General features: G+C 42.7%; 1 protein-coding gene and 1 long non-coding RNA gene across 2 annotated transcripts in view; one reads left to right on the top strand and one right to left on the bottom strand.

Annotated features, from left to right (window-relative positions):
- Txndc8 (thioredoxin domain containing 8) overlaps positions 1 to 8,515 on the top strand; it is a 28,022-nt gene extending 19,507 nt beyond the window's left edge. The window contains exons 5-6 of the mRNA XM_052718435.1: positions 3,138 to 3,203; positions 4,591 to 8,515. Of these exons, the coding sequence (XP_052574395.1) occupies positions 3,138 to 3,203; positions 4,591 to 4,653 (129 nt within the window). The 3' untranslated portion in view covers positions 4,654 to 8,515. The remainder of the gene's footprint in view (positions 1 to 3,137; positions 3,204 to 4,590) is intronic.
- A 3,536-nt stretch (positions 8,516 to 12,051) lies between these two features.
- Positions 12,052 to 20,546, bottom strand: LOC128097786 (uncharacterized). Its single transcript, XR_008213991.1, has 3 exons — positions 15,840 to 20,546; positions 14,858 to 14,977; positions 12,052 to 12,909 (listed from the first exon to the last, which is right to left on the bottom strand). It is a non-coding gene; the product is annotated as an uncharacterized LOC128097786 (long non-coding RNA).
- Between the last annotated feature and the right edge of the window lie 1,709 nt (positions 20,547 to 22,255).

Below are 22,255 nucleotides of genomic sequence, written 5' to 3' on the forward strand. Positions count from 1 at the left end.
GCCCTAGCTCACTGTAGGTACTCATTAAGTGCAGGTTCTAAAAGAAAACCATGTGACCATAACCAAAACATCCAAAGTCAGAAATGTTCCAAAATCTGATACTTCATACCAGCATGATGCTGAAAGACTGATGTTTCAAAGTTCACAATAAGACTTGGTTTTGTGAATAAAAATTAGAAAAAGCATTGTACAAGCTTACTGCCTTGGTAAGCCTTCATTGTCAACTTGACACAGGCTGGTGTCATCTTAGAAAAGCAGCAGCAACTGAGGAACTGCCCAAGTCAGGTTGGCCTGTGAGCATGCCTGTGAGGGACTCTCTTGATTATTGGCTGATGTAGGAGTACCCAGCCCACCATGGGTGGCACCATTCCTCAGTCAGTGGTCCTGGGCTGGTTAAAGGTAGCTAATCATGAACCAGGAAGTGATTGAGCCGACAAGCATCATTCCTCCATGGTTTCTCATTCCAGGTTCCTGCCTGACTCCTCAGTGACAGATTGTGACCTGGGAGTTGTGAGATAAAATAAACACTACCATCTTCCAAGTTGCTTTTGAAAAGAGTGTTTTACCATAGCAACATAAAGGAAACTAGAGCAGACTTCAGGTTGTGAGACATGTGAAACATAAGCAAATTTCAAGTTAGATTTGAGTCTCGTTCCCAAGATACCTCATTATTTATTTTCAAATATTCCAAGATCTGAAATGCTTGCAGCCAAGCACATTAGCTGAGTGGTCCTCAATCCGTGTTTTATAAGTAAGTCAGCAAATCCTCTGTGAAGTGTTGCTAGAGTTCAGGGTTCATGTGAGGAATGGTGTTGAGGTGGAAAAGACAAACTTCAGACATCATTAGAAGACTGGACTTTATGGAAGAAAACACAGAAAAAGCTTGGATGTCACAAGCACATTTGTGGTTTTGAGATTCATGGGAGGGGGGACATAAAAGGCACAAAACTGAATACAGAGAAAGTTATGTGGTGATTGCTATTTGTCCATCTTAAAGGTGGCTAGTTAGGAATCAAAGGTAATGTCACTTAAAGCCACCAGAATGGCTGACATTACAAAAACTGGTGATTCCAAATGGTGTCAAGGATGTGGAGCAACTAGAACCCTCTTCCTTTGCTGAGACAGTTAGTTCCTGGGACTGCACTTGTAATTCAGTTGGTAGGATGCTTGCCTAGTTAGCCCTGGATTAGTTTCTAGAACAGCATAAACTGAGTGTGGTTGTGCATACAGCAATTCATGGTGATCCTTGGGTATGTTGTATGGTGAAGACCAGTCTGGTTACATGAGATCCTTTCTGAGAGAGGAGGGGTTAGAGGAGAGAGTGAAACAGAGAGATGGAGAGAGAGAGAGAGAGAGGACTTCTATTCAAGTTTAATCCCATAATTCCATTCTTTAGGTATACAGCAGAAATGAATTCTTACATAGACAAGAATGTTCACAAAAGCATTGTTCCCCATAGCCCAAGTGGATAAATTATGTTATACTCATGCAAAGAAATACTGAAACACTTACAGACTGCTGCTGAACAGATAAATACCATGAGCTTGATACTGAGTTAAAAAAAAAGTTGAACATAGAATGCAGTCTGTAGGGCTGGAGAAATGCCTCGGTGGTTAAGAGCACTGGCTGCTCTTCTAGAGGACTCAGGTTCATTTCCCAACACCCACATGGCAGCTCACAACTGCCTGGAACTCCTGTTCCAGGAGATCCAACATCCTCATACAGACATACATGAAGGCAAAACACCAATGCACATAAAATACAAAAAATTAGTTTTCTTAAAAGAATAAAATCTGTAGAATTCTACTTGTAAATTTCAAAAATATGCAAAAAGCAACTCATTGTGAAGTACTCCGAAGTAAGGTTGCTTTTGAGCGTAATGATGTGAGAGGGTGAGCATGGTGTCTGAGTATGGTTATACAATGATTCCCTCACAATAATTCTCTAAGGTTTTACTTAGAAGTTAGGGAATTTTGTGCAATTCTGGCTCATGTAACAGGGTGGGTGACAGTCCCCTGTGGTAGATTCGATGTCTCTCTGGAAAGACATCAGACTCTACAGTAGCCACGGTTCTTATTGCTCCTGGCTGCCCTTGGTGGCTGACGAGTAGGAATCTCATAAGCCCATAATCATGGAGATCACCCTTCTCCAGAGCTGCGAGCCTTTCTTTTGCATTCCATAGCCTGTACCATCCCACTGTGAGACACAGCTTTTTCCAGTTAGAGAATTCTCTCTAGAGGGGCCCCCAACCTCTTTTTTTGTTTGTTTGTTTGTTTTTTGTTTAGTTCACACTGTCCTTTGAAGTAGGAAGTAGGCTGAAATAAAGCAGACAAAATACGATCCACTGAGTGTATCTCTAAAGAGATGAGGGCAATATCTTCTAATGGAGCCTTGGGAGTCCAGAGAGCCATCTAGAATTACACAGTGGTGGTCAAGGGAACAGATCTTTTCTCTGTGGATGCTGTTTCCCTCAGGTGGTCTCACTTGTCCCTCCAATTGCATCGGACTCCCCAGTAGCAGAAGAAAAGACAAAGATTTAGGAGGATCCTTGGACATAAAGTCCAAAAGAAGATTAAGTGGGACCACTATTCTTGCATAGCGATTCCCACCCTTCCAGCTCCCGTGGGAAACACAGAGACTGAAGTGGAATCCCAAACCTCCCACACCCTGCATTCCACTACAGTTCTGGCTTGAGACAAGGGTCAGTCCCTTTAAGACCCGATAGTGAAACTCCCTTCATGCCCCAGAGCTACTCTCTAGTTCCATAATATTAGGAAGAATCACCCCCTCTCCCCTAAAACAAGGTCTAATGTAGCCTAGACTGACCCCAAACTCACTATGAAGCTCCAAATGACCTTGAACTTTGGATTCTCCTGCCTTTACCTCCTGAATGCTGAGGTTACAGGTGTATACCACCACAGTCAGCTTATGAGGTGCTGGGGATCAAAGCGAGGACTTCATGTGTGCTAGGCAAACATTTTGCAGACTGAGCTTCCCCCAACCCTGAAAAGGAGACCCACTGACAAATCCCTTCTGATACCTTCCTCCCCTGGCCAAAAGCCAGGAGAACTATTTATAGGGAGATGACTACAGACAGGCACCTCAGATAAACCATGAAATTCTGCACCCACACATAGGTCACTCTATTCTCAAGACTCAAAAGAACATTGTGCTGTCTCAGAAGTGGAATGGAGGATGGGAAGGTAAGTGAAATGAAGCCGAGATGGAAAGAACCCACACCTGGGGTTGGCACTCAAGGCGTGAATAAAATGGCAGCCCCGGAGAGGATGCTGCTGTGTGGGGGAGCAGAGACGAGAGGTGCGGGGCCAGTTACTTCTCTGCAGCACACTGAGCACAGAGGTTTGTTCTGGAGTTTTCCAGCCCCTACTCCAAAGTCCTCACACATTCCTGGCTTCAAAACCTTCTTATCAGAAGCTCAAGTCTTCACCCAATCCTCATCTCAGTTTACTGACGTTCTTCCCTACATCCAAATAACCAATCCACCTCGTATTGACGGGGCAGTGGGCTTAAAGGGCAGGTTGACATCCTGGTTTCATTGCGTGTAATGTGTTTATTTTGTGTGTTCATGTGAGTGTATGTGAGTGCCTCTGGAAGCCAGAGGACAACCTCAGCATGGTTCCTCAGGAGCCATCCATCTTGGTGGTTTGGGGTCTCTCACGGGAGATCACCAATTATCTAAAACAGCTGACCATCAAAACCCAGGGATCCATCTGTCTCTACCTCCCCAGCTCTGGGGTTATCATCACACACACTCCACCACACCTCACTTTTCAGTTGAGTTCCAGGGAACCAAACTCAATACCTCATGCTTGTGTATCAAGCTCTTCTCCAGCTGAGCTATCTCCCCAAACCAAACGTGAGAGAGCTATTTAAAAGATGTTCTAGCAGGATATATTCGCTGTATGCATGTAATCCTAGTACTTCGTGGGTGGAGGCAGGAGGATTAGGGCTGGACTTCACGGCCAGTCTTGGCTGCCTAAGACCTGTCTCAAAAAGAGAAAGTGAGAGAGTTTATTATTTTATATACTACTAAAAAAATGTTGCAATTCAAATTTACCATCCACTAGAAAGTGCACCCTGAGTTAGGGTCGGGGAACAAGTGCAAAACATGCACTTGTTAAGAGTCAATTGTACAACCGTGAGTTGGGCAGGAGTCACAGAAGGACTTTTAGTTTTGGAAAATTGTGACTCTAAATGAACAAGCCCTTGATGCCAATATATAAAAAGCTCTAATTCCAAGGATTGGGCTTCTTCATCTCCAGCATGGTCATATGTTTTAGGTCACACATTAAGAAGAATTATAGAGGCCTGGAGAAATATTCATATCACCCATTTTGAAAGAGTAGCACATTGTCTATGGCCATACCACCTGAATGCACCCAATCTCGTGACAAATAATAAGAGGTCATGAATTTAATCTATTTAATGTGTATTTGTACTTGAAGTGCCTTAACAATTATGGAAATGAGCAACCACCTTACAGTCAAACACACAACTCCTTGACACGTTGATGGCTTTGCAGCGCTTGAATCAATAAACGTTTTTTGTGCCTTTGTGTATTTGAAACAGATTTTTGAACTTCATGGAGCGGATGTTAAAAAACTGGAAGAGAAGATTCAAGAGCTGATGTGAGCTGCCACCCAAAACCAAATATACCTGGGACATTTCTAAAGTGTCAGCAAGTGTTTGGTGTTCTGATTTCCAGCATGCCCTGTCTCTTACTTTCTCTCCGTCTCTCTCCTGATGTTTTGTGGGAAGAACTTGGCATTACAGTCCTCCCAAGACCTGGATTGAAACCATTGCTGTAGCAGAATTGTGTTACTTCCCGGGGCACGTTCCTTGGGTGATGTTTTTGTGACCTTTGCAGCAGAGCCCATATGAAGCTAAGTAACAGCAGGTCACAAGGATTTCCCAGAGATAGCCAAAGTGCAGTTTTTCCCATGATGAACTTTGCCATTCTTAGGTATGCCATTGTTGGGGTGAGCGGGGTGCTTCGTTTTGTCCTGTTTTGTTTTGTGTGGGGACCAAGAATCAAGCTCAAGGCCTCACACATGCTAAGCAAGGCCTCTTACCGTAGAACTACACCCACAGCCTGGGGGATACTACTTGTCCCAGATTGCTTTCTATTGTGTGATAAAACACCAAGACAACTTTGGAGCACACAGTCCTAAATGGGATGTCCTTATCAAGCCCCTCCCCTCAAGGCTCAGGGATGTATGTGGAAGATGAATAGCTCCAAGGAAACTGTTTTTCAGACACAACAGGACTGATGGACACACATAGAGACTTACAGACACTGTAACCACACATACAAGACCTGCACAGGGTCAAGCCAGACAAGGTTTCAGCATTAAGGGGGAAGTAGGCACAGGCTCCCACCCCTAAATGAGAAGGTATCTGCAATTGATACCCACCAGCAAGAGGAAAGTCAGTTTTCACCAATGGAGTCTCACTGGGAATATTAACCACACTTCAGGGCAGGGCCCATGGCCAGGAGTAGTTGCCCAACAAGAAATTAACTCAGCGGTATTTGTGTAGACTTTTGTATTATTTTGATTTGTTTAGGTTTGCTTTGTCTTATTGGTCTTTTGATTGTTATTTTGATTTCCCTTTTTGTATTTTTTTTTTGGGTGGGGAGAGGGTGTTGTGTGTGTTTCTTGTGAGTTTTTGGGGGTTTTGTTGTTGTTGTTGTTTGTTTTAAAGAGAGAAAGAAAGAAACTGTAGAGAACAAAAAGGGAGGTAGGAGGATCTGGGAGGAATTGGGGGAGGGAAGAACATCATCAAGCTATATTGTATGAAAAACACTTTTTCAAAACATTAAAAAACATTGAAGATAAAAAATAAAACACCATGACCAAAAGCAACTTAGGAAGCAAAGGGTTTATTTGGCTGAACAAACCACAGTCCATCACTGAGGAAAGTCCAGGCAGGACCTCAAGGCCAAGCAGGAAGCTGAAGGCAAGAACAAAGCAGCCACCAAGGAGGAATGTGCTTACCAGCCTGCATCCCATGGCTTACTCACCACAACAAATGAAGAGGTGGGAAAGATGGAGGAGTGGAGTGGGCTTTTTGTTGTTGTTTTTGTTTTTGTTTAATTAATATTTTTATTTTCTTTTGGTGGGGGGATGCTGCAAGGGAGAAGGGCAGATATGGAGGGATGGGAAATGAGTGGAATTGGGGTGCATGATGCGAAATTCTCAAAGAATCTATTAAAAATATGCTAAAAAATGATAAGAGAAAAAATTAGCATAAGCACATTAATATCTGTTATCCCTAAAGCACAAGAATAGAATTCATAAAGAGAACTGAATGGGTCCTTCCTCACATTGTACAACAAAAGCCAATTTCTGGAATCCCCACATTCTATACTGATGCAAATAAATCACAAAAAGCAGGATACAAATCAGGAGACTTAAGTAAAGTGGTTCAAAGTCCATACAACTCTGTACAAAAAGCAGAACTGTATGCCATTCTTATGGTATGATGGACTTCACAGAACCCCTAAATATAGTCACTGACTCTCAATATGCAAAGAGAGTTGTTTTACATATTGAAACTGCTGAATTTATTCCTGATAATAAAAAATTAACTTCACTATTCATACAATTACAGGAAACCATCAGAAATAGGGAATATCCTATATATATAAAACACATATCAGACCCCATAAGGGTCTGCCAGGACCTCTAGCACAAGGTAATGATGAGACTGATCAGTTACTAATAGGTAACATGCTAGAAGCCTCAGAATTTCATAAGAAACACCGTGTAAATAGCAAAGGTTTGAAGAAGGATTTCTCCATCACTTGGCAATGAGCTAAGGATATTGTGAAAAAAATGTCCTACCTGTCCCTTCTATAACCAAACTCCATTACCTGCAGGGAACAATCCAAAAGGTATACAAAGAAATGAAATTTGACAGAGGATGTGTTTCATTTAGCAGAATTCGAAAGATTAAAATATGTACACCACACCATTGACACCTATTCAGGATTTCAATGGGCAACTCCCATGAGTTCTGAAAAGGTTGATTCTGTGATTACATATCTATTAGAAGTTATGGCCATCATGGGAATACCTGTACAAATTAAGACAGACAATGCCCCAGCATATGTCTCAAATAAAACGAGACAGTTTTTTGCTTATTACAATATAAAGCATGTTGCAGGTATACCACACAATCCTACAGGGAAAGTAGTCATAGAAAGACCCAATCAAACTTTAAAGGATATGCTAAATAAACAGTAACAAGTAACAAAGACTCCTAGAAATAGATTGCATAATGCTTTACTAACCTTGAATTTTCTCAATGCTGATGAGAAAGGAACAACAGCTGTGGAGAGACATTGGACGACAGACAAAACTCCTGAGCTAAAACAACCAGTTTATTTCAAAGATGTGTTGACCTCAGAATGGAAACCTGGATATGTCCTACATTGGGGAAGGGGTTTTGCTTTTGTTTCTGTAGGAGAAGAAAAGCTATGGATACCAACAAAACTAATAAAAATTTGATTTGAACAAGAGAAACCCCTTGATGAGGAGAAGTAAAAGCTCATCCACCAATATGATGTCTCTACAAGTTGTAAGAAAAACTTAACAGATAAGGGTTGGGGCAGGGTTCTGTTTTCTGTCTTTACAGGATAATAGAAACACCCATCTTCCAGAAATCATAAGGCCTTGGATATCCAGACATATACAACAGAAGGAAAGAATCTATTGGTACCAATATATTCTACTGGGTAATACCTCACTGCCTAACGCCAATATCTCTTTAACTCTAGAATAGTTGTAGTCTCAATTCAATTATAAATCAAGCTGGCTTTGGAGTTGGAATTTAGCTCTCTCCTTCTCTAAACCCAATCATATTAAAAATTAGGAGATTCTGTCTCATATTTGAAGAGCCAACTGGTGTGAGACAGAAGAAAACCAATAATTTAGGGACCACTGTCATCTAGACTCTATGTCTTTCTATGCTTTTCCTTGCCTTTGAAGAATTCCATCTCTATCCAGTATAAATCCAAAACTTTCCATCTTGATATTGAAAATGTTCACGTTTTCCACAGTAAAAAAATAAGTCTTTTCCAATAGCAATCTCTGAAGTCTCCAAAAGGAAGATGGGGCCCCATAACAATGACTCTACCCAATACAGAATGATGCCATGGTATTCATAAATATTACTCAATGATCAACCTTGAACTGAAAACTCTCCAAGATAGTTCCATGATAAGATGGCCCATCATACTATACTTCTAGCCAGAATCTCAGACAACCTTAACTCTGAGACTAGCTACAGAATCTACAGTTAGTCCAACTGAGACCTAACTATCTGAGCTTTCTTATAGGACCCCACAGAGATACCATTGCCCCATAAACAGCAGAAAGCAATTCTAAGGAAACGACGTCCTTTTTCTCAAAGGTTTCATGTTTCTCAGGGTTATGGATAATGATTATAGGGTTGAGGATGGAAGAAAATATTGGACTTGGTGTTCTCCTTAAGAAAAAGGGGTCTCCAAAGCGAGTTCCAGGAAAGGCGCAAAGCTACACAGAGAAACCCTGTCTCGAAAAACCAAAGAAAAAAAAAAAAAGAAAAAGGGGAGTGGATAAGTATAGGATATTAAGGTAGATTATTGCAATACTAGTAAACTAACTTAGTAAATATCAGCTTTAGACAAATTGCAGTTATGGATTCTTGTATATTGATACAAATGTAAACGATTTTTATATTTCTATTTAATAATTTGTATATTGATACAAATACAGAACTATATTTGTTGTAATGTACATATATTTCTACTCTTATTTGAAGTGTGTGTATATTGATATAAATGTAAAATTATACTTGTCATACTGTGCGTATGTTCTACCTCTGTTTAGAGTATTTTGTATATTGATACATATTTAGGATTATTATCATATTACATATTGCACTATACATTTCTACTTCTGCTTAAACTATTTTGTGTATTGTCACAATTTTGAGGTCATTGTCTTTCTACTGTACATTTACTTACAGACTGTTTACCTTGTTTACATGAAGCCTTAGTCCTTAGGTTATTTAGGTAGATAAGACTTACAGATTTATAGTCACCTATGCTTGTCATCTCTATAGTTATGTTAATTAGGTTGTCCAGATTTACAGATATATAGGTCAGATGGACAGGTAATCTTCAAACGCTTCATAGACCTACAGAATATGGCATTTAAATAACTTAGAATTCTGTTGACGTGAGACATGATTGTTCCTGGCAGCACCAATTTGATCTGGAGAGAATGTTGGGCTTCTAAGACATTTCCCTTTGGAAGTTTTCTTCTTTTTGGCACAAAAACTGGGCAAAGAACTGCCCTTGCCTTGACTGCTGACAGTACAAATGCTGTCCCTCCTGAATGAACAGGACACAAGGAAAAGTGACTACTGAGCTCTGCCAAGACAGGGTAAGATGGTATTTCAAAATTCCTGCTTCTGAAAAATGGTCTGTCAGATACTCTAGGCCTGTAGCCAATTTGAATGCACCAAGGATGCTGAGCAACTTTACGTGACTGTCCAGGCTGCCCACTGTCTCTGTCTACTCTTGCAAGACTCCCAAAGTTGCTTTCGTCCATCTCCCATTTCTCAGGTATTATTATATTCCTTCTCAGGTCTTTGATGGGATTGAAGACTAACAGTTACAGTCACAATCTTCTCGTATCTTATCTAGAACATATTAAATATTAGATTCAAGTTCTTCAGGATAGGACACCTTTTGGAATGATCTCAGTAATGTGCCATTTACCTATGTTCCAGACTTCTCTGGATTTTAGTATGTGTCTCTTGTTTGATGTTGCTCTTGTTGGTTGTAGTTCCATTTGTTTGTCATTACCCTTTATTTCTCCTTGATAATTATTCCTATTGTATATAGTTTTATGTTAGGTTAGAACTTTCTTCCTTAGACAAAAGGGGAATTCCCCCTCCTGGGTCCTGCAACCAACTCCCTTATGCTTGTTGTGAGTTAACCCAAAATAAATCCCTTTGATTATTAGACAGACTATGTGCAATTGCCACAATAACCTGCAGTTTGAGTTCTGCAAGGTCCAGTAGATTAAACATATTGAGTAAAGTGAAGTAATTTGGAATAAAAGTTTGTCTTAAGAAAAAAATTTCAGATTTTGTCTGTTGTGCTCATCTTAATGAGTCAATTATAGAGTTGGAGGTGTGGTTGGGGGTAGAATATTTGCTTAGGATGATGAAGGCCTTGGATTCAGTCCCTAACTCTTCACCAAAAATGAAGCAACAGAGAAGGAAGAAGGGAAGAGGGGAGGAGAGGAGAAAGAAGAAGGATTGAGTATGGATGCAAATTGCAGCTGTCAAATCAGACAGATTAAAAGTGGATTAGTTCCCAAAGCGCTTTTTGCCCCTTTCTGTTTTTAAATACAAATCATATTTTTCTTGTTTTGCACTTTTTAGTCTATATCCTTGCCCCTGGAGGTGCAGACAGCAGCCTTTGTAGAGTAAGGAGACTGAACATAGCTTCTGAGACTACAACTACTTGTCTCAAACCTGGAACTCCCTTCCCACAGTTTGGCCTTACCATAGGACAGCCAGGGTTACATAGTGAGATCCTGCCTCCAATAATGACATTAATCCATTAATCACCTCCTAAACATCCCGCATCTAACACTGGTGCATTGGGGGGTTATGTTTCCAACATATTAACTCTTGGGGAACATAAACTATTAGCCAGCACTGTTTGCAAGGCAGGCAGACCCAAGTCAAGAACTAGTGTTTCAAAGCCAAATCTCAAAAGCCACTAGTCCCCTGGAAAGAGCAGCCTTGAAAATGTCTTTGAAGAGACAGAGCAAGGTGGAGAATGAACCCTGCCTGTATGTGACACATGAATTCTCCTGGTCCCTTAGGCATCTCACACTCTCTATATACAGGAGCAGGCAGGTGCCTAATTTGGGGCATTGTTTTTCAGCCTAGCCTTTAGCAATGGAACAGTACTCACCTCAGAACCCAAGAGATAGTATTGCTGTCCACAAAGGGCTGCCCCATCTCATCCTCAGCAGTTAAGATTTAAGTGTGACTTTGCTTGCTTAAAAGCAGGAGGTAGTGTGCCTTCCTATTGCAACAGAAGAAGAGAAAGAAATATAACTTGGCTTTTGCCTTACTATCCAATGCCAAGTTGTGGGTTTACGCATTTTTAAATTATTTTTTACTTACCAACACTATCATCTTCCAATAATACAAGTCAATCTACCTGTGGACCAGACTTTTCTTACAAAGAAAAGAATCAAGGCATGTCTACTGTCGTGCTGGTAGGCATTTCAGGAAGCTTGCTTAGTCACCTGTAATAGGCTCATGCCATCAAATCTTATTGTGAAGTCACATCTGAAAGCCAATGGGAGGGAGCCTCATCTGGGTAAGGCATGATGACCAGGTAATCTCAAAGAGAGGATGTGGAACCACAAGCCTCAGCACGGCTTGAAAGCTTCTTGGAAAGGCACACTCAGCCCCTTCCAGGTGCCTCAAGTTAGGAGACATACAGGAAATCTGGTGGTTCTGCTGTAAACACCGTACAGCTGAACATATGGGGGGGGGGGGTGCTGGAAATGGCTCATCAGTTAGGAGTACTTACTGCCCTTGTAATGCCCTGAGTTCCATTACCAGAACCCACATCAGCTTACAACAACTCCAGTTCCAGGGAATCTGGTGTCCTCTGACCTCCTCAAGGAGCTACATGCAAATGGTGCACATACACACACACACACACACACACACACACATACACACACATCTTTTTTTTTTTTTTTTTTTTTTTTTTTTTTGGTTTTTCGAGACAGGGTTTCTCTGTGTAGCTTTGCGCCTTTCCTGGAACTCACTTCGTAGCCCAGGCTGGCCTCGAACTCACAGAAATCCGCCTGGCTCTGCCTCCCGAGTGCTGGGATTAAAGGCGTGCGCCACCACCGCCCGGCAACACACACATCTTAAAGAAAGAAAAAGAGAATATGGGAACAAGAAGTCGAGAGGTCAAAGGGCAACAGACGGGGACCGAAATTGAAGCTGTGCTTTTCCACTTGTGTGTGCCCGATAACCAAGACTTGATCACATACTCAATAGAGCCTTGTAAATGCTGGTCATGTCAAAGGCTACATACGTGATTTCCCATAGGACATGATGGATGATCAGATATCCATGTCTACTTCTACCTAGGAGGCAGCCAGAAATGGAGAGTGAAAAAATAATGTGCTCAAATTTAATGTATTCCATACTGTATACCTGGCCCCGTGGGAAGGCTCAATATTGTCTGCACTATTCTCTAGTTCAGTGGCCCTCAACCTTCCTAACTCTGCGACCCTTTAATATGGCTCCTCATGTTGTGGTGACCCCCAAACATAAGACTATTTTCATTACTACTTCATAATTGTAATCTTGCTACTGTTATGAATCACAGTGTAAATATCTGATTGATATGCAGGATATCTGATATGTAGCCCCTGTGAAAGGGTAGTTCAACCTCCCTGAAGGGGTCATGACCCATAGGCTGAGAACCACTGATCTAGTTCCTCTGTGACAATGTAGTAGCAAATCATACAGTGCATGGTTTCTAGGCACTTTCCATGCTCCCACACAGACCACATTATGAGCGTGAGAATTATACAGAACTCACAGTCAAGCACAATAAACAGCAGCAGCACTCCTGATGGAGTCTACTCCCTGCTGTGACAGATTCTGCCAGTTAGTCACTGTGTTCAGCTTTGAATCTTCACCATGGGGGCAATGAGCAACCACGGAAGGACCATGTGCTCTGACGTTGGGCAGACCTCAGCATGCAGCCATGACTCCGCCACTGCCGAACTGGGGGCCACCATGGAGATCAGTCTTTTCATCTGTAAGCCGGCCTCCAATGGATACCTCCAAAAAGTCATTGAGAGTATTAAATGGATAGAGTATTAAATGGATACATGAAAAATTTGGGGTGGCACTCACCCAAAACAGGTGTTCGTGAGCCATGCTAGGAGAGGATGATGAAGACAGGCATATTTTCATCTGTCTTCCTAGTCTTTGAGCATAGTAACTTTCTTCTTTTTCTTAATCTTCCTCCCTCCCTCCTTCCTCCCCATTCCTTCCCTTCCTCCCTCCCTTCTTCCATCCCTCCCTTCTTTTGTATTCTTCAACAGCCTCTACTGTAAAGTGCAATGGAGAATATTCATCCTGTAGACACCCAGGGAAGTTGAAGTTTAAAAAAATCCCCAGTAGTTAGTGCTTTTCATAAGGTTTACAATGTTTAATCACAGAAGGGTAAGGTGTGAGAAAAAAAAAAACAGCGTTTGCAAATGACTGTGTATTGTCCCTTATGGGTCTTTAACAGATAAAGTTTGGGCAGATAAGAAATTCTAGAGAAATGCCAGCTACACCACTCCCATTAAACACCTGAAGGACTCAAGTCAGGACACCACCAAGAGAACTTCATAGTTGTGTTTGCCTCTCTCTCTCTCTCTGTCTCTCTCCTCTCTCTGTCTCTGTCTCTGTCTCTCTCTCTCTGCCCCCCCCACCTCACGGTCACTGTCTTACCACACAAGCTCTTAGCTACTACTCCAGCAACATGCCTGCATATCTGCTGCCATGCTCCCTGCCCTCAGGGTCACAGACTCTAACCCTCTAAAATGGTAAGTTCCAAATAAACTTATAAGTTGCCTTGGTCGCAGTGGTAGAAAAGTAACTAAGACAACCTACCATGAAATAAATGGATAAAGAGAATATGGTATGTGTGCACAGTAACATTTTATTCAGCCATAAAAAAAATGATGTCGTTTGCAGGAAAATGGATGCAACTGGAGATTATCCTATTAAATGGAATGACTCAGACTCAGAAAGACAAACAGCACATGTTTTTCCTTATTTGTGGATCCTGGATTTCATGGAGATACATGATTCATAAATGGGTGGATATGGGACAAAAAGGTGGAAGAGAGGCTTTCTGAGGGAATAAATGAGAATGATGGGGATAGGAATGGGAAGGTAAACATAGTAAATACAGTCAGCTATATGACATATATAAAAATGTCTATGAAACCCATCACTATGTACTGTGATTATACACCAATATGAATTGTCTACTGTTGGGAATCTCCAAACCCCACCCAGATGTTCCGCTGGGAACTTGGTCCCACTCCTCCCATCCAGACCCCGCCCCAGAAAACCCACCAAGCAGTGACTCCTCCCCCAGAGCTCAAGACCACACCTACAGGGTATTTAAGGTCTGGACCGTCGACCCTCTGTGTAACTTCTCTCCTGCTTCCTCTGCCCCCCACCCCAACCCCACCCCCGAGAGTCACCCGGGAGTTGCTCTGCTCAGATTAAACCTGGTCTTATTAATTCAGCCTGATCTGACTTATTGCATCGTTGAACTTACCCATTACCAGGGGATTTTCAAAATACTTATCTATTAAGAGAGAAATTTCAGAGAAATGAAGTAGTCACTCCGATAGTGAAGAGTAGTTTGGGTGTAAAAACAGCTCTTGACACATTGCTCAGGAGATAGTCTGTTGAGTATGAGCCCTCACCACAGGCACTGATCTGAGCAGCTCCACAGAGCTGCCCGGGAGAAGAGTTCCACGAGACCATCCCACGTGAGAATGGGCTCACTCTCAGCTGATGCACACTCACCATGCCAAAGGCCTGGTCATCCCTGGTCTAATTCGGCCACAGCTGTCATCCAACTTTTCTTTCCATAGTAAATCACTTTAATCAAAACTATCCAAGTCCTCACTGGTGCTCACTTTTCTAACCCCATTGCCTCTATCCCAAAGCCTTGCCTTGTGACTCTGTAGCTCTGGACAATTACCTGTGACAGACTTACCCTGAGCCAAGGTCTCCTTAACACCAAGTGTAACTCTGTGAAGGCGCAATTTGGTCAAGTTGCATCTTTAACCACGTTAGCATTTATTCTAGGTCAATTCAAATACGAAGTCAAGCTCATCTAGGTAAGAAGAATACAAAGATTGAGATTTCTCTTATTAACCAGGAAGGCTGCTCCATCTCCTGCTTACAAGGCTTAGAGACTAACAGGGGTCGGACAGGCTTTGGGGGTTGTTGGTTGTATCCACTGTTATCAGTACAATGGGGAAAATAAATACACTACAATTGCTGTGTCCTGGTCTACATCATTGGCAGAGCCTGATAGGGCTGGTGAGATGGCTCAGCAGGTAAAGGCACTCGCCACCACGCCTGCCCACCTGAGTCCAACTCAAACATCATTTGGTAGGAGAGAACAGACTCTTACACGTCATCCTGTGATACCACACACACACACACACACACACACACACACACACACACACACACACCACAAACAAATAAATGTAAATTAAGTTCTAAAATCAGGATGGGAGAGGATAAAGAATTACACTAGAGTGTGGCACAGGTGGGTCTGTCAGCAGTGTGAGCAAAGTGAAACCTTCCCAACACATTTCTGTTGTTTCCTTATTTGACCACCGGTTCACACAGTTTTTATGAGAAGCTTATCCACATGACACGGTTTGAACAAATGTTTTCAAATGCCCCAAGAGCATGAGCATCCATTTCCTTATGGTCAGTGCTGCTCTCCCAGCAATCTGTCAGAATCTGCCAACCTATGTGCCACAGCAAATCTCCAATTTCTCTTTAAAGTTAAGTTCCTGGGGTGGGGGGTTACTTGAAATCAGATAAAGGAAGGGTGGATTCCAGAAATGCCAGGCAGGAGATAAAGGTTATGCCTCTGTGCTGTGTCTGAGGTTGAATCTGGAATTGTGGATTCTTCTAGAAGCCAGATCTGCCACATTCCTATCCGAATTGCTCCTTACCCTGGGTAGATGAGGCTTCTCGAAGGTTCTGGTTGCCCTGCGCCAGTGGCGGCCTGCGAACTCTCGGCTGGAAAATCAGACACCATCAGGATACATCCATTCCTTTGAGTGCCGCCAGGAGCAATGATGCTGTTTCTTCCAAGCAGCTGCATTTTGTGGACACTGTGACCATAAAGCAGAGCAGCCCATCCCTCAAAAAACTGGTTTCCTGTCTTGCTGTGGGAGCTCTCCTTCCTACATGTGATCTTGCCATTGTAAGGTTATTCACTGTCTTGTAAAGTGTTCTCTTATAATTGTTGTCAGCCAGGAAGTATTTGTGATAGCATGGCTGCCCACTGATGTTGCACTAAATCACAGCTGTTTGTGTACCTCTCCATTAGGTACATTAGGTATCCATAAGGATATCTGCCTTCACCAGAACCCAGCAGAAGCTGCTCAACTGTGAGCTAAGTAAACGTCCTTCTTAATATGGCACTTAGCCTGGGGTATCTCATTATTGTCATAGAAATGAACGAGTATAACCCCCGCAATGTATCTTAGGCTCCGCTTCCAGGAATTTGACACTTGTTTACTCTATCACTGTATCTAAAACACTACCAGCTCTACAGTTGTCATTACATATCAACAAAAAAGAAAGATGCTGCCGAGGCGAGGCTACCAGGCCTTTCTATAGTGAAATCCTCATTTTAGGAGAGTAAGATGTGGGAAAATGAGCATCTTTGAACTAATTAAATATGACATGTAAATACAGAGACTGCCTTGCTACTCCGCAGGCATCCTAAAAGATTCTGACTAGCCTCGGCTGCATAGCATGCTGACATATAGGCAAGTTATCCTGCCTTTACGCAAAGTGATTGACAAACCTGAGACTTGGGTCTAAATTGAGTTTTAAAGGTATTTTACCTGTGGGTAAATTTTGTCATATTTCAAGACCTAAAAGGTAGCCATATGGGGAAGGAACTGTACCTTATCAATAGACAGATTTCTGTCAGAGCCTTTCAGCAAAATGATTCCTGTCCTTAAAGTGAGAATTAGCCTTTGGGGATAGTTTCCGACAGGGGCAGAAGTAAGGACAATTAATCTTCAGGGAAGCAATGTTCTTTCAGGATGAAGACAACAGTTTTTAGCATGACCACAGGGCTATATGTGATTGTACTCCCAGCTGCCTCTCTTCTCGTTGCCCCACCCCCCATTCTCACCACTGGCACTCCATTTTGCAAAATGATCTTAGCAGCAGACGTCAACAGACAAGAACCAGGGAAACATCATAATCAAGAAACAAACCAGTATCAACACTGTTGAGAATTCAACTGAAATGTGAGCAGGGGCTGGAGGGCAGCTCAGTGGTACAGCACTTGCTTTAACATATGTGAGGGACTGGGGTTCCTCCAGCACCGGGAGCAATGGAGAGGTACACAAACAGCTGTGATTTAGTGCAACATCAATGGGCAGCCATGCTATCACAAATACTTCCTGGCTGATAACAATTATAAGAGAACACTTTACAAGACACATCACAACTTTAGAGAAGTTAGGACCAGATAATTAGGTCATCATTAACTTTCTGAAATATATCATACTTTGTTGTGAGGACAAGTACTTTAGCGTATATGGAGTGAATAGGTTGTTCCTATGAATCTGGGACACATAACAGATCTTCACTGTCTCCAAGAAGATACTGTCACCGTGGGCAGGCAATCTTTGGTCACAGTGTCCTCTCTTTGGGGACTGACTATAGACACCAGGCCAACTAACATCTCCCCCAGAGAGCCAGCACAGTCCTCCGACAAACGCATTCTCTGCAGTGATGGAAGCAATCGGGAGCTTGGAGAGATGCAGACTTTTTCAACCGTGCAGTGGCAATATAAGATGTGATGACCTCCTTCAGCCAGCCACATCTACAAAGAGAGAGTACAATCACTGGGTGTACAGAGTCTGGAACCATGCAAGTCAGGAGTGAGGCTTGGCTATTTCCGGCCGTGGGATTTGGAGCAAGTTATTTCATATTGTTGTGCCTCGGTTTTCTTATCTATAAAATGGAGATGCCATATCTGTATTTCATAGAATCGATGATGTTCTTCATTATAACAAGTATCATATACTATAAAATAATAGCCGCCTGATCAAACTAAAGCATGAGTGCCCCAGAAAAATATCAGCACCGTGAAGGCAAAGGGTTTTATCTGCCTGTACACTGGCACGTCCCCAGAGCCCAGAACACTGCTTGACATGGTAGGAGCTCAGCACCTGGAGTTGAACGACTTAGTGCCTGATTCCACATGTGTTTAATAGAGTCGATAATAATGGGCTGAGAGAAGTCCACTGTGGAGGAGAGCAACTATAAATAAAGCTATAATTGTCTACTTGCCCCTTTTCCTGCTCAGCCTTTTAAACACCCCCAACATGATGAGGCAGTTTTAATGGAAATAAATGCTAGAAGCTGAAATTATACAATTAACTATGCTCAGCATAGATTTCAATAATTTATTGTTCCAAGGATGCTCACGGATCACCTAGCAACAGCAAAAGGAAAACACAGGTGTTTGGGCTCAGTTCACACTTGTTAACTAAGAAGATGAGCATTTTCCCCTTGGAAATTCTAAGCAGTTTTCAATGTACTCAAAAAAGGATAGCTGGAACCCAGGGGCTTTTGGCAACCTCTGTTCAGTCCCTTGCTCCTGGCCTTCAGCTCTTTTTGCACCTATACCATTTTATTCAGAGAGTAACCGTCTGAATCAAGGCTCCATAATTTACCAGCCTTGTGACTGAGAACTGGAGAGATGGCTCAGTGATTAGGGGCACTGGCTCTTGCAGAAGACCCACATGGCGGCTCACAACCAACCATAACCCCAGTCCCAAAGAATCTGCCTCCTCTTCTGACCTCCACGGGCACCAGACACACAGGAGACGCACACACATACATGCAGGCAAAACATACACATAAAATAAAAATAAATAAATCTAAAACAAAAGCAAAGGAAGGACACACCAGTGGACAAAGGAAGGACACACCAGTGGATGACAATGAGGAGTAAACAAAGAAGCAGTGCCCTGTAAGCAGTAAATGCTATGGTGTGTTAAACATATTAGCAAAATACGCTTTCATTCCCAATAAACTTTTTCTAATTGATTATATGATAGCTTAGGGCTATAAACACATTTATATCAGGCTTATAGTCACACATGCCTCCTCCCAACACTATACACAGAACCAAGCTTCCACCCACACTCCCACCCAGCTCACCTAAACCATAATAGCTAAAACACAGCACTGCCCTAAGTGAAGCCACTGGAGAGCCCCTAGATCCAGGCTTCCGAAAGGCAATCTCTGGGTCCCTCACGTGACCCATGGAGGGTCCCTTTAGGAATGACTCCAAGGAGCGTTTCCCTCTTGCATCATTCCCCTGGAGATCTGAGTTCTTGTGAGAGTGGGAGTGGCCTGAAGACACATTCCCACCTTTGGGGGTTAGTGTCTGGGATGGGATCAGGTGTGGCTGGTTCCCACGAGATGACAGGGCACAAGGCAGAGGAGAGAGACACAGAGAAGTGGGGTGCTAGCTCCCCACTCACCCCTGCCCCGCCCCCAGAAAAGCCAAGATGGCTTCCAGGCCAGCCAGAGCAGCAGCTGTCCACCACATGAAGAAAGAAGGTATTTTTTAAAATATTGTTTATGTTCACGCTGTGAGCCTGCCCAGAAATCTAAATATCCGGCTCTCCTCAGAAAATACTTCCTTCCTCGGTGGCTGTTTCACCCTCCTGGCATCCATGCAAAAGGAACAAGCATCTGGCAGTAATTAGGAACTGCCTCTTTCCCCGGCCTAATGAAACAGCTCTCCGGTCGTTTGTGTTGCATTAATTTCAATAGTCATCTCTGCCTCACAATTTCATAATAGCAACAGCTTCTAATTCCACTGAGACGCTTCATGCTAAACTTTCTGATTTCACTAAATGATGAGTTATATAAAGGTGCCTCACAGATTCAGGAGGCCTTTTCTCCGTTGGGTTGTTTTTGGCTGTGTCAGAACACCCAACTTGAAACCGTAGAAGCCAAACAAGAACCTAAGAGTCCAGGCACAGGAATAAGGCAGGCTTCTGAGAACTTCATCGGTGATCCAGCTCCATCCTCAGTGATGGCCAGGATGCCTTCTGCCCTGGTTTTACGTGTTTTTCATCTGAGGCTAGAAGCAAAATGTCTGAAGGATTTCTTGGATTTACCAGTACATACAAAGCTATCTGGAAGATGATTAAAATGAGATTATTTATTTCTCCTTTTCAGGTGTTTGTATTTCTCTCTGTGTGTATGTCTGTGTGTGTGTGTGTGTGTGTGTGTGTGTGTGTGTGTGTATCTATGTGTATGCTAGGTATCAAACACAGTCTTAAGAATGCTGAGTAAGTCCTCTTCCATCATGCTACACTCCAACTACAAGCTCATTTCTTAAAAATTATTAATTCATTTTATATTTGTTTTTATTTATGTATGTGTGGGTGCCATATGTATGAAGGTACCTGTGAAGGCCTGAAGAGGGTGCTGGATTCCCTGGAGCTGGAGTTACAAGCAGTTAGTTGTGAGCCAAGTAATGTGGGTGCTTGGAACCCAACTTAGGTCCTCTGGAAGAGCAGGAAGTGCTTGCTCTTAACTGCTAAGTCACCTTTCCAGGCCCTATTATTCATTTGGGGGGGGGGGGGTGTGAGTGTGTGTGTGTGTGTGTGTGTGTGTGTGTGTGTACAGTCATGTCAGAGTGTAAGTGTGGAGGCCACAGGACAACTTGCAGGAATTGGTTCTCTCTTTCCACCACATGGTTTCCCAGAGATCCAACTCAGTAATCGGGATTGATAGCTCTGTGCCCTTACCTGCTGGGCCATCTCACTGCCCCACAAAGTCATTGCTTCATGTCCGTCTCAGGAATAAAGTAAATTCTTCCAAGATCCTTAAAGCAAACTTTACTTTTATTTCATTGACCCAGATGGAGTCACATGCTTAATCCTGAAATAACCTGGCTTGAATCTGGGTTTGCATAGTCACCTGCAGAGATTATGTAAACCACACCCGGCTTATCAGCCTCCACACAATACCAAACATGAGGAGCACAGGATGAAGCGATAGGAAATAGGCCTTGGTTCCCTGCTGCCACAGGTATCTGAACCTCATGATTATTCCGAGCAATGAGTAATTGCTTCTCAAACTCCGTGTTTGAGAAACTTAAGACTTAGCAGAAGACAGAAGCCATTGTCCTCTAGCTATGCTGAAGACACCACCGGGGACTTCTTGCCTCCACCATGGCTGGGGCAAGGGCTTTGGACAGAGGCCTCCCTTGCCACATGGACCGGTGTTAGTTGTCAATATTTCAGAATCTGTGATCTAGAGAACCAGGAACCACGAGGAAAACCACTGGAGTGGCAAGTCTGGCTAGTCTCCAGGAGGGGCAGTACCAGCAGCAACGGGATACCCAGGTGTAAAGTTCACAGGTACAGGAAGCTCGGGTTATTTTGGATTTCAGATAAATAATAAATGACTTCAACATACTTACTTTTGCCCCCATACTAGGACAGTTTCCAAGCCTACTTCTAAACCTCTGCCGGGAATCCTGTGAGAACACACCATGCAATATAAGCTGCTATCACTCACACTTACGACCTTTGGTCGTACCCATCTCAGCGCCCACTACAGAGAGGTGAGCACATCCTCCAGCAATTGTCATAAAATATGAGCAAGCCCAGAAGAGTGGGTGGTACCACCGTCTAAAGTCTAGGTCTGAGAAGAATGGGGTTTTTGAAAGTGTCTGTCTGGTCCCCAGTGGAAGGAAAAGCATGCAATCTTTCCGGCCTCAACTGAACTACATTTAAAATGAAGACAGAATGCTATGTGACTTCAGTACTAAGGATTACAGGGCTGACAAGACGGTTCGGAAGGAAGATGGCACAGCCCAAGGACCTGAGTCGGGGGCATAAACCAATGGCGGAAGGACAAAGCCATCTCCCCAAAGTTGTCCTTGGACCTCTATGTGCATCCTCACACACACATACACACAGGTGTGTGCAGGCAGACACACACAATAACAGTAACAAATAAAATAATAACATTAAATATTACACAATTCTGGCATAGACAAGGCATAGACAAAAAAATTGTAGGATTTTTCCTGTCCTTTGGTCTATTCTGACGAATAAAACTAAATTCTTCTCATATGAAACAACTTCGCTATTGCTACACGGATACACTGAAAATCCATATTAACATTATTAATATTGTCTGCTTCTAAATTATACTGTATTGTTATTAACTGTCTTATTTCCCAAGAATAATATGTCTTCCTGTTGAATTCCTGCTGAATGGAAGGCCAGTGTTAATTCACCAGTTGCCATGGTAATGTAACTGGAAATATTCTGCTCTGCTCTCCCTAGATAACGAAGGAGGC

The sequence above is a fragment of the Peromyscus californicus genome, unplaced genomic scaffold, assembly GCF_007827085.1.
Source record: "Peromyscus californicus insignis strain IS unplaced genomic scaffold, ASM782708v3 Scaffold_5__1_contigs__length_169319896, whole genome shotgun sequence".
NCBI lineage: Eukaryota > Metazoa > Chordata > Mammalia > Rodentia > Cricetidae > Peromyscus > Peromyscus californicus.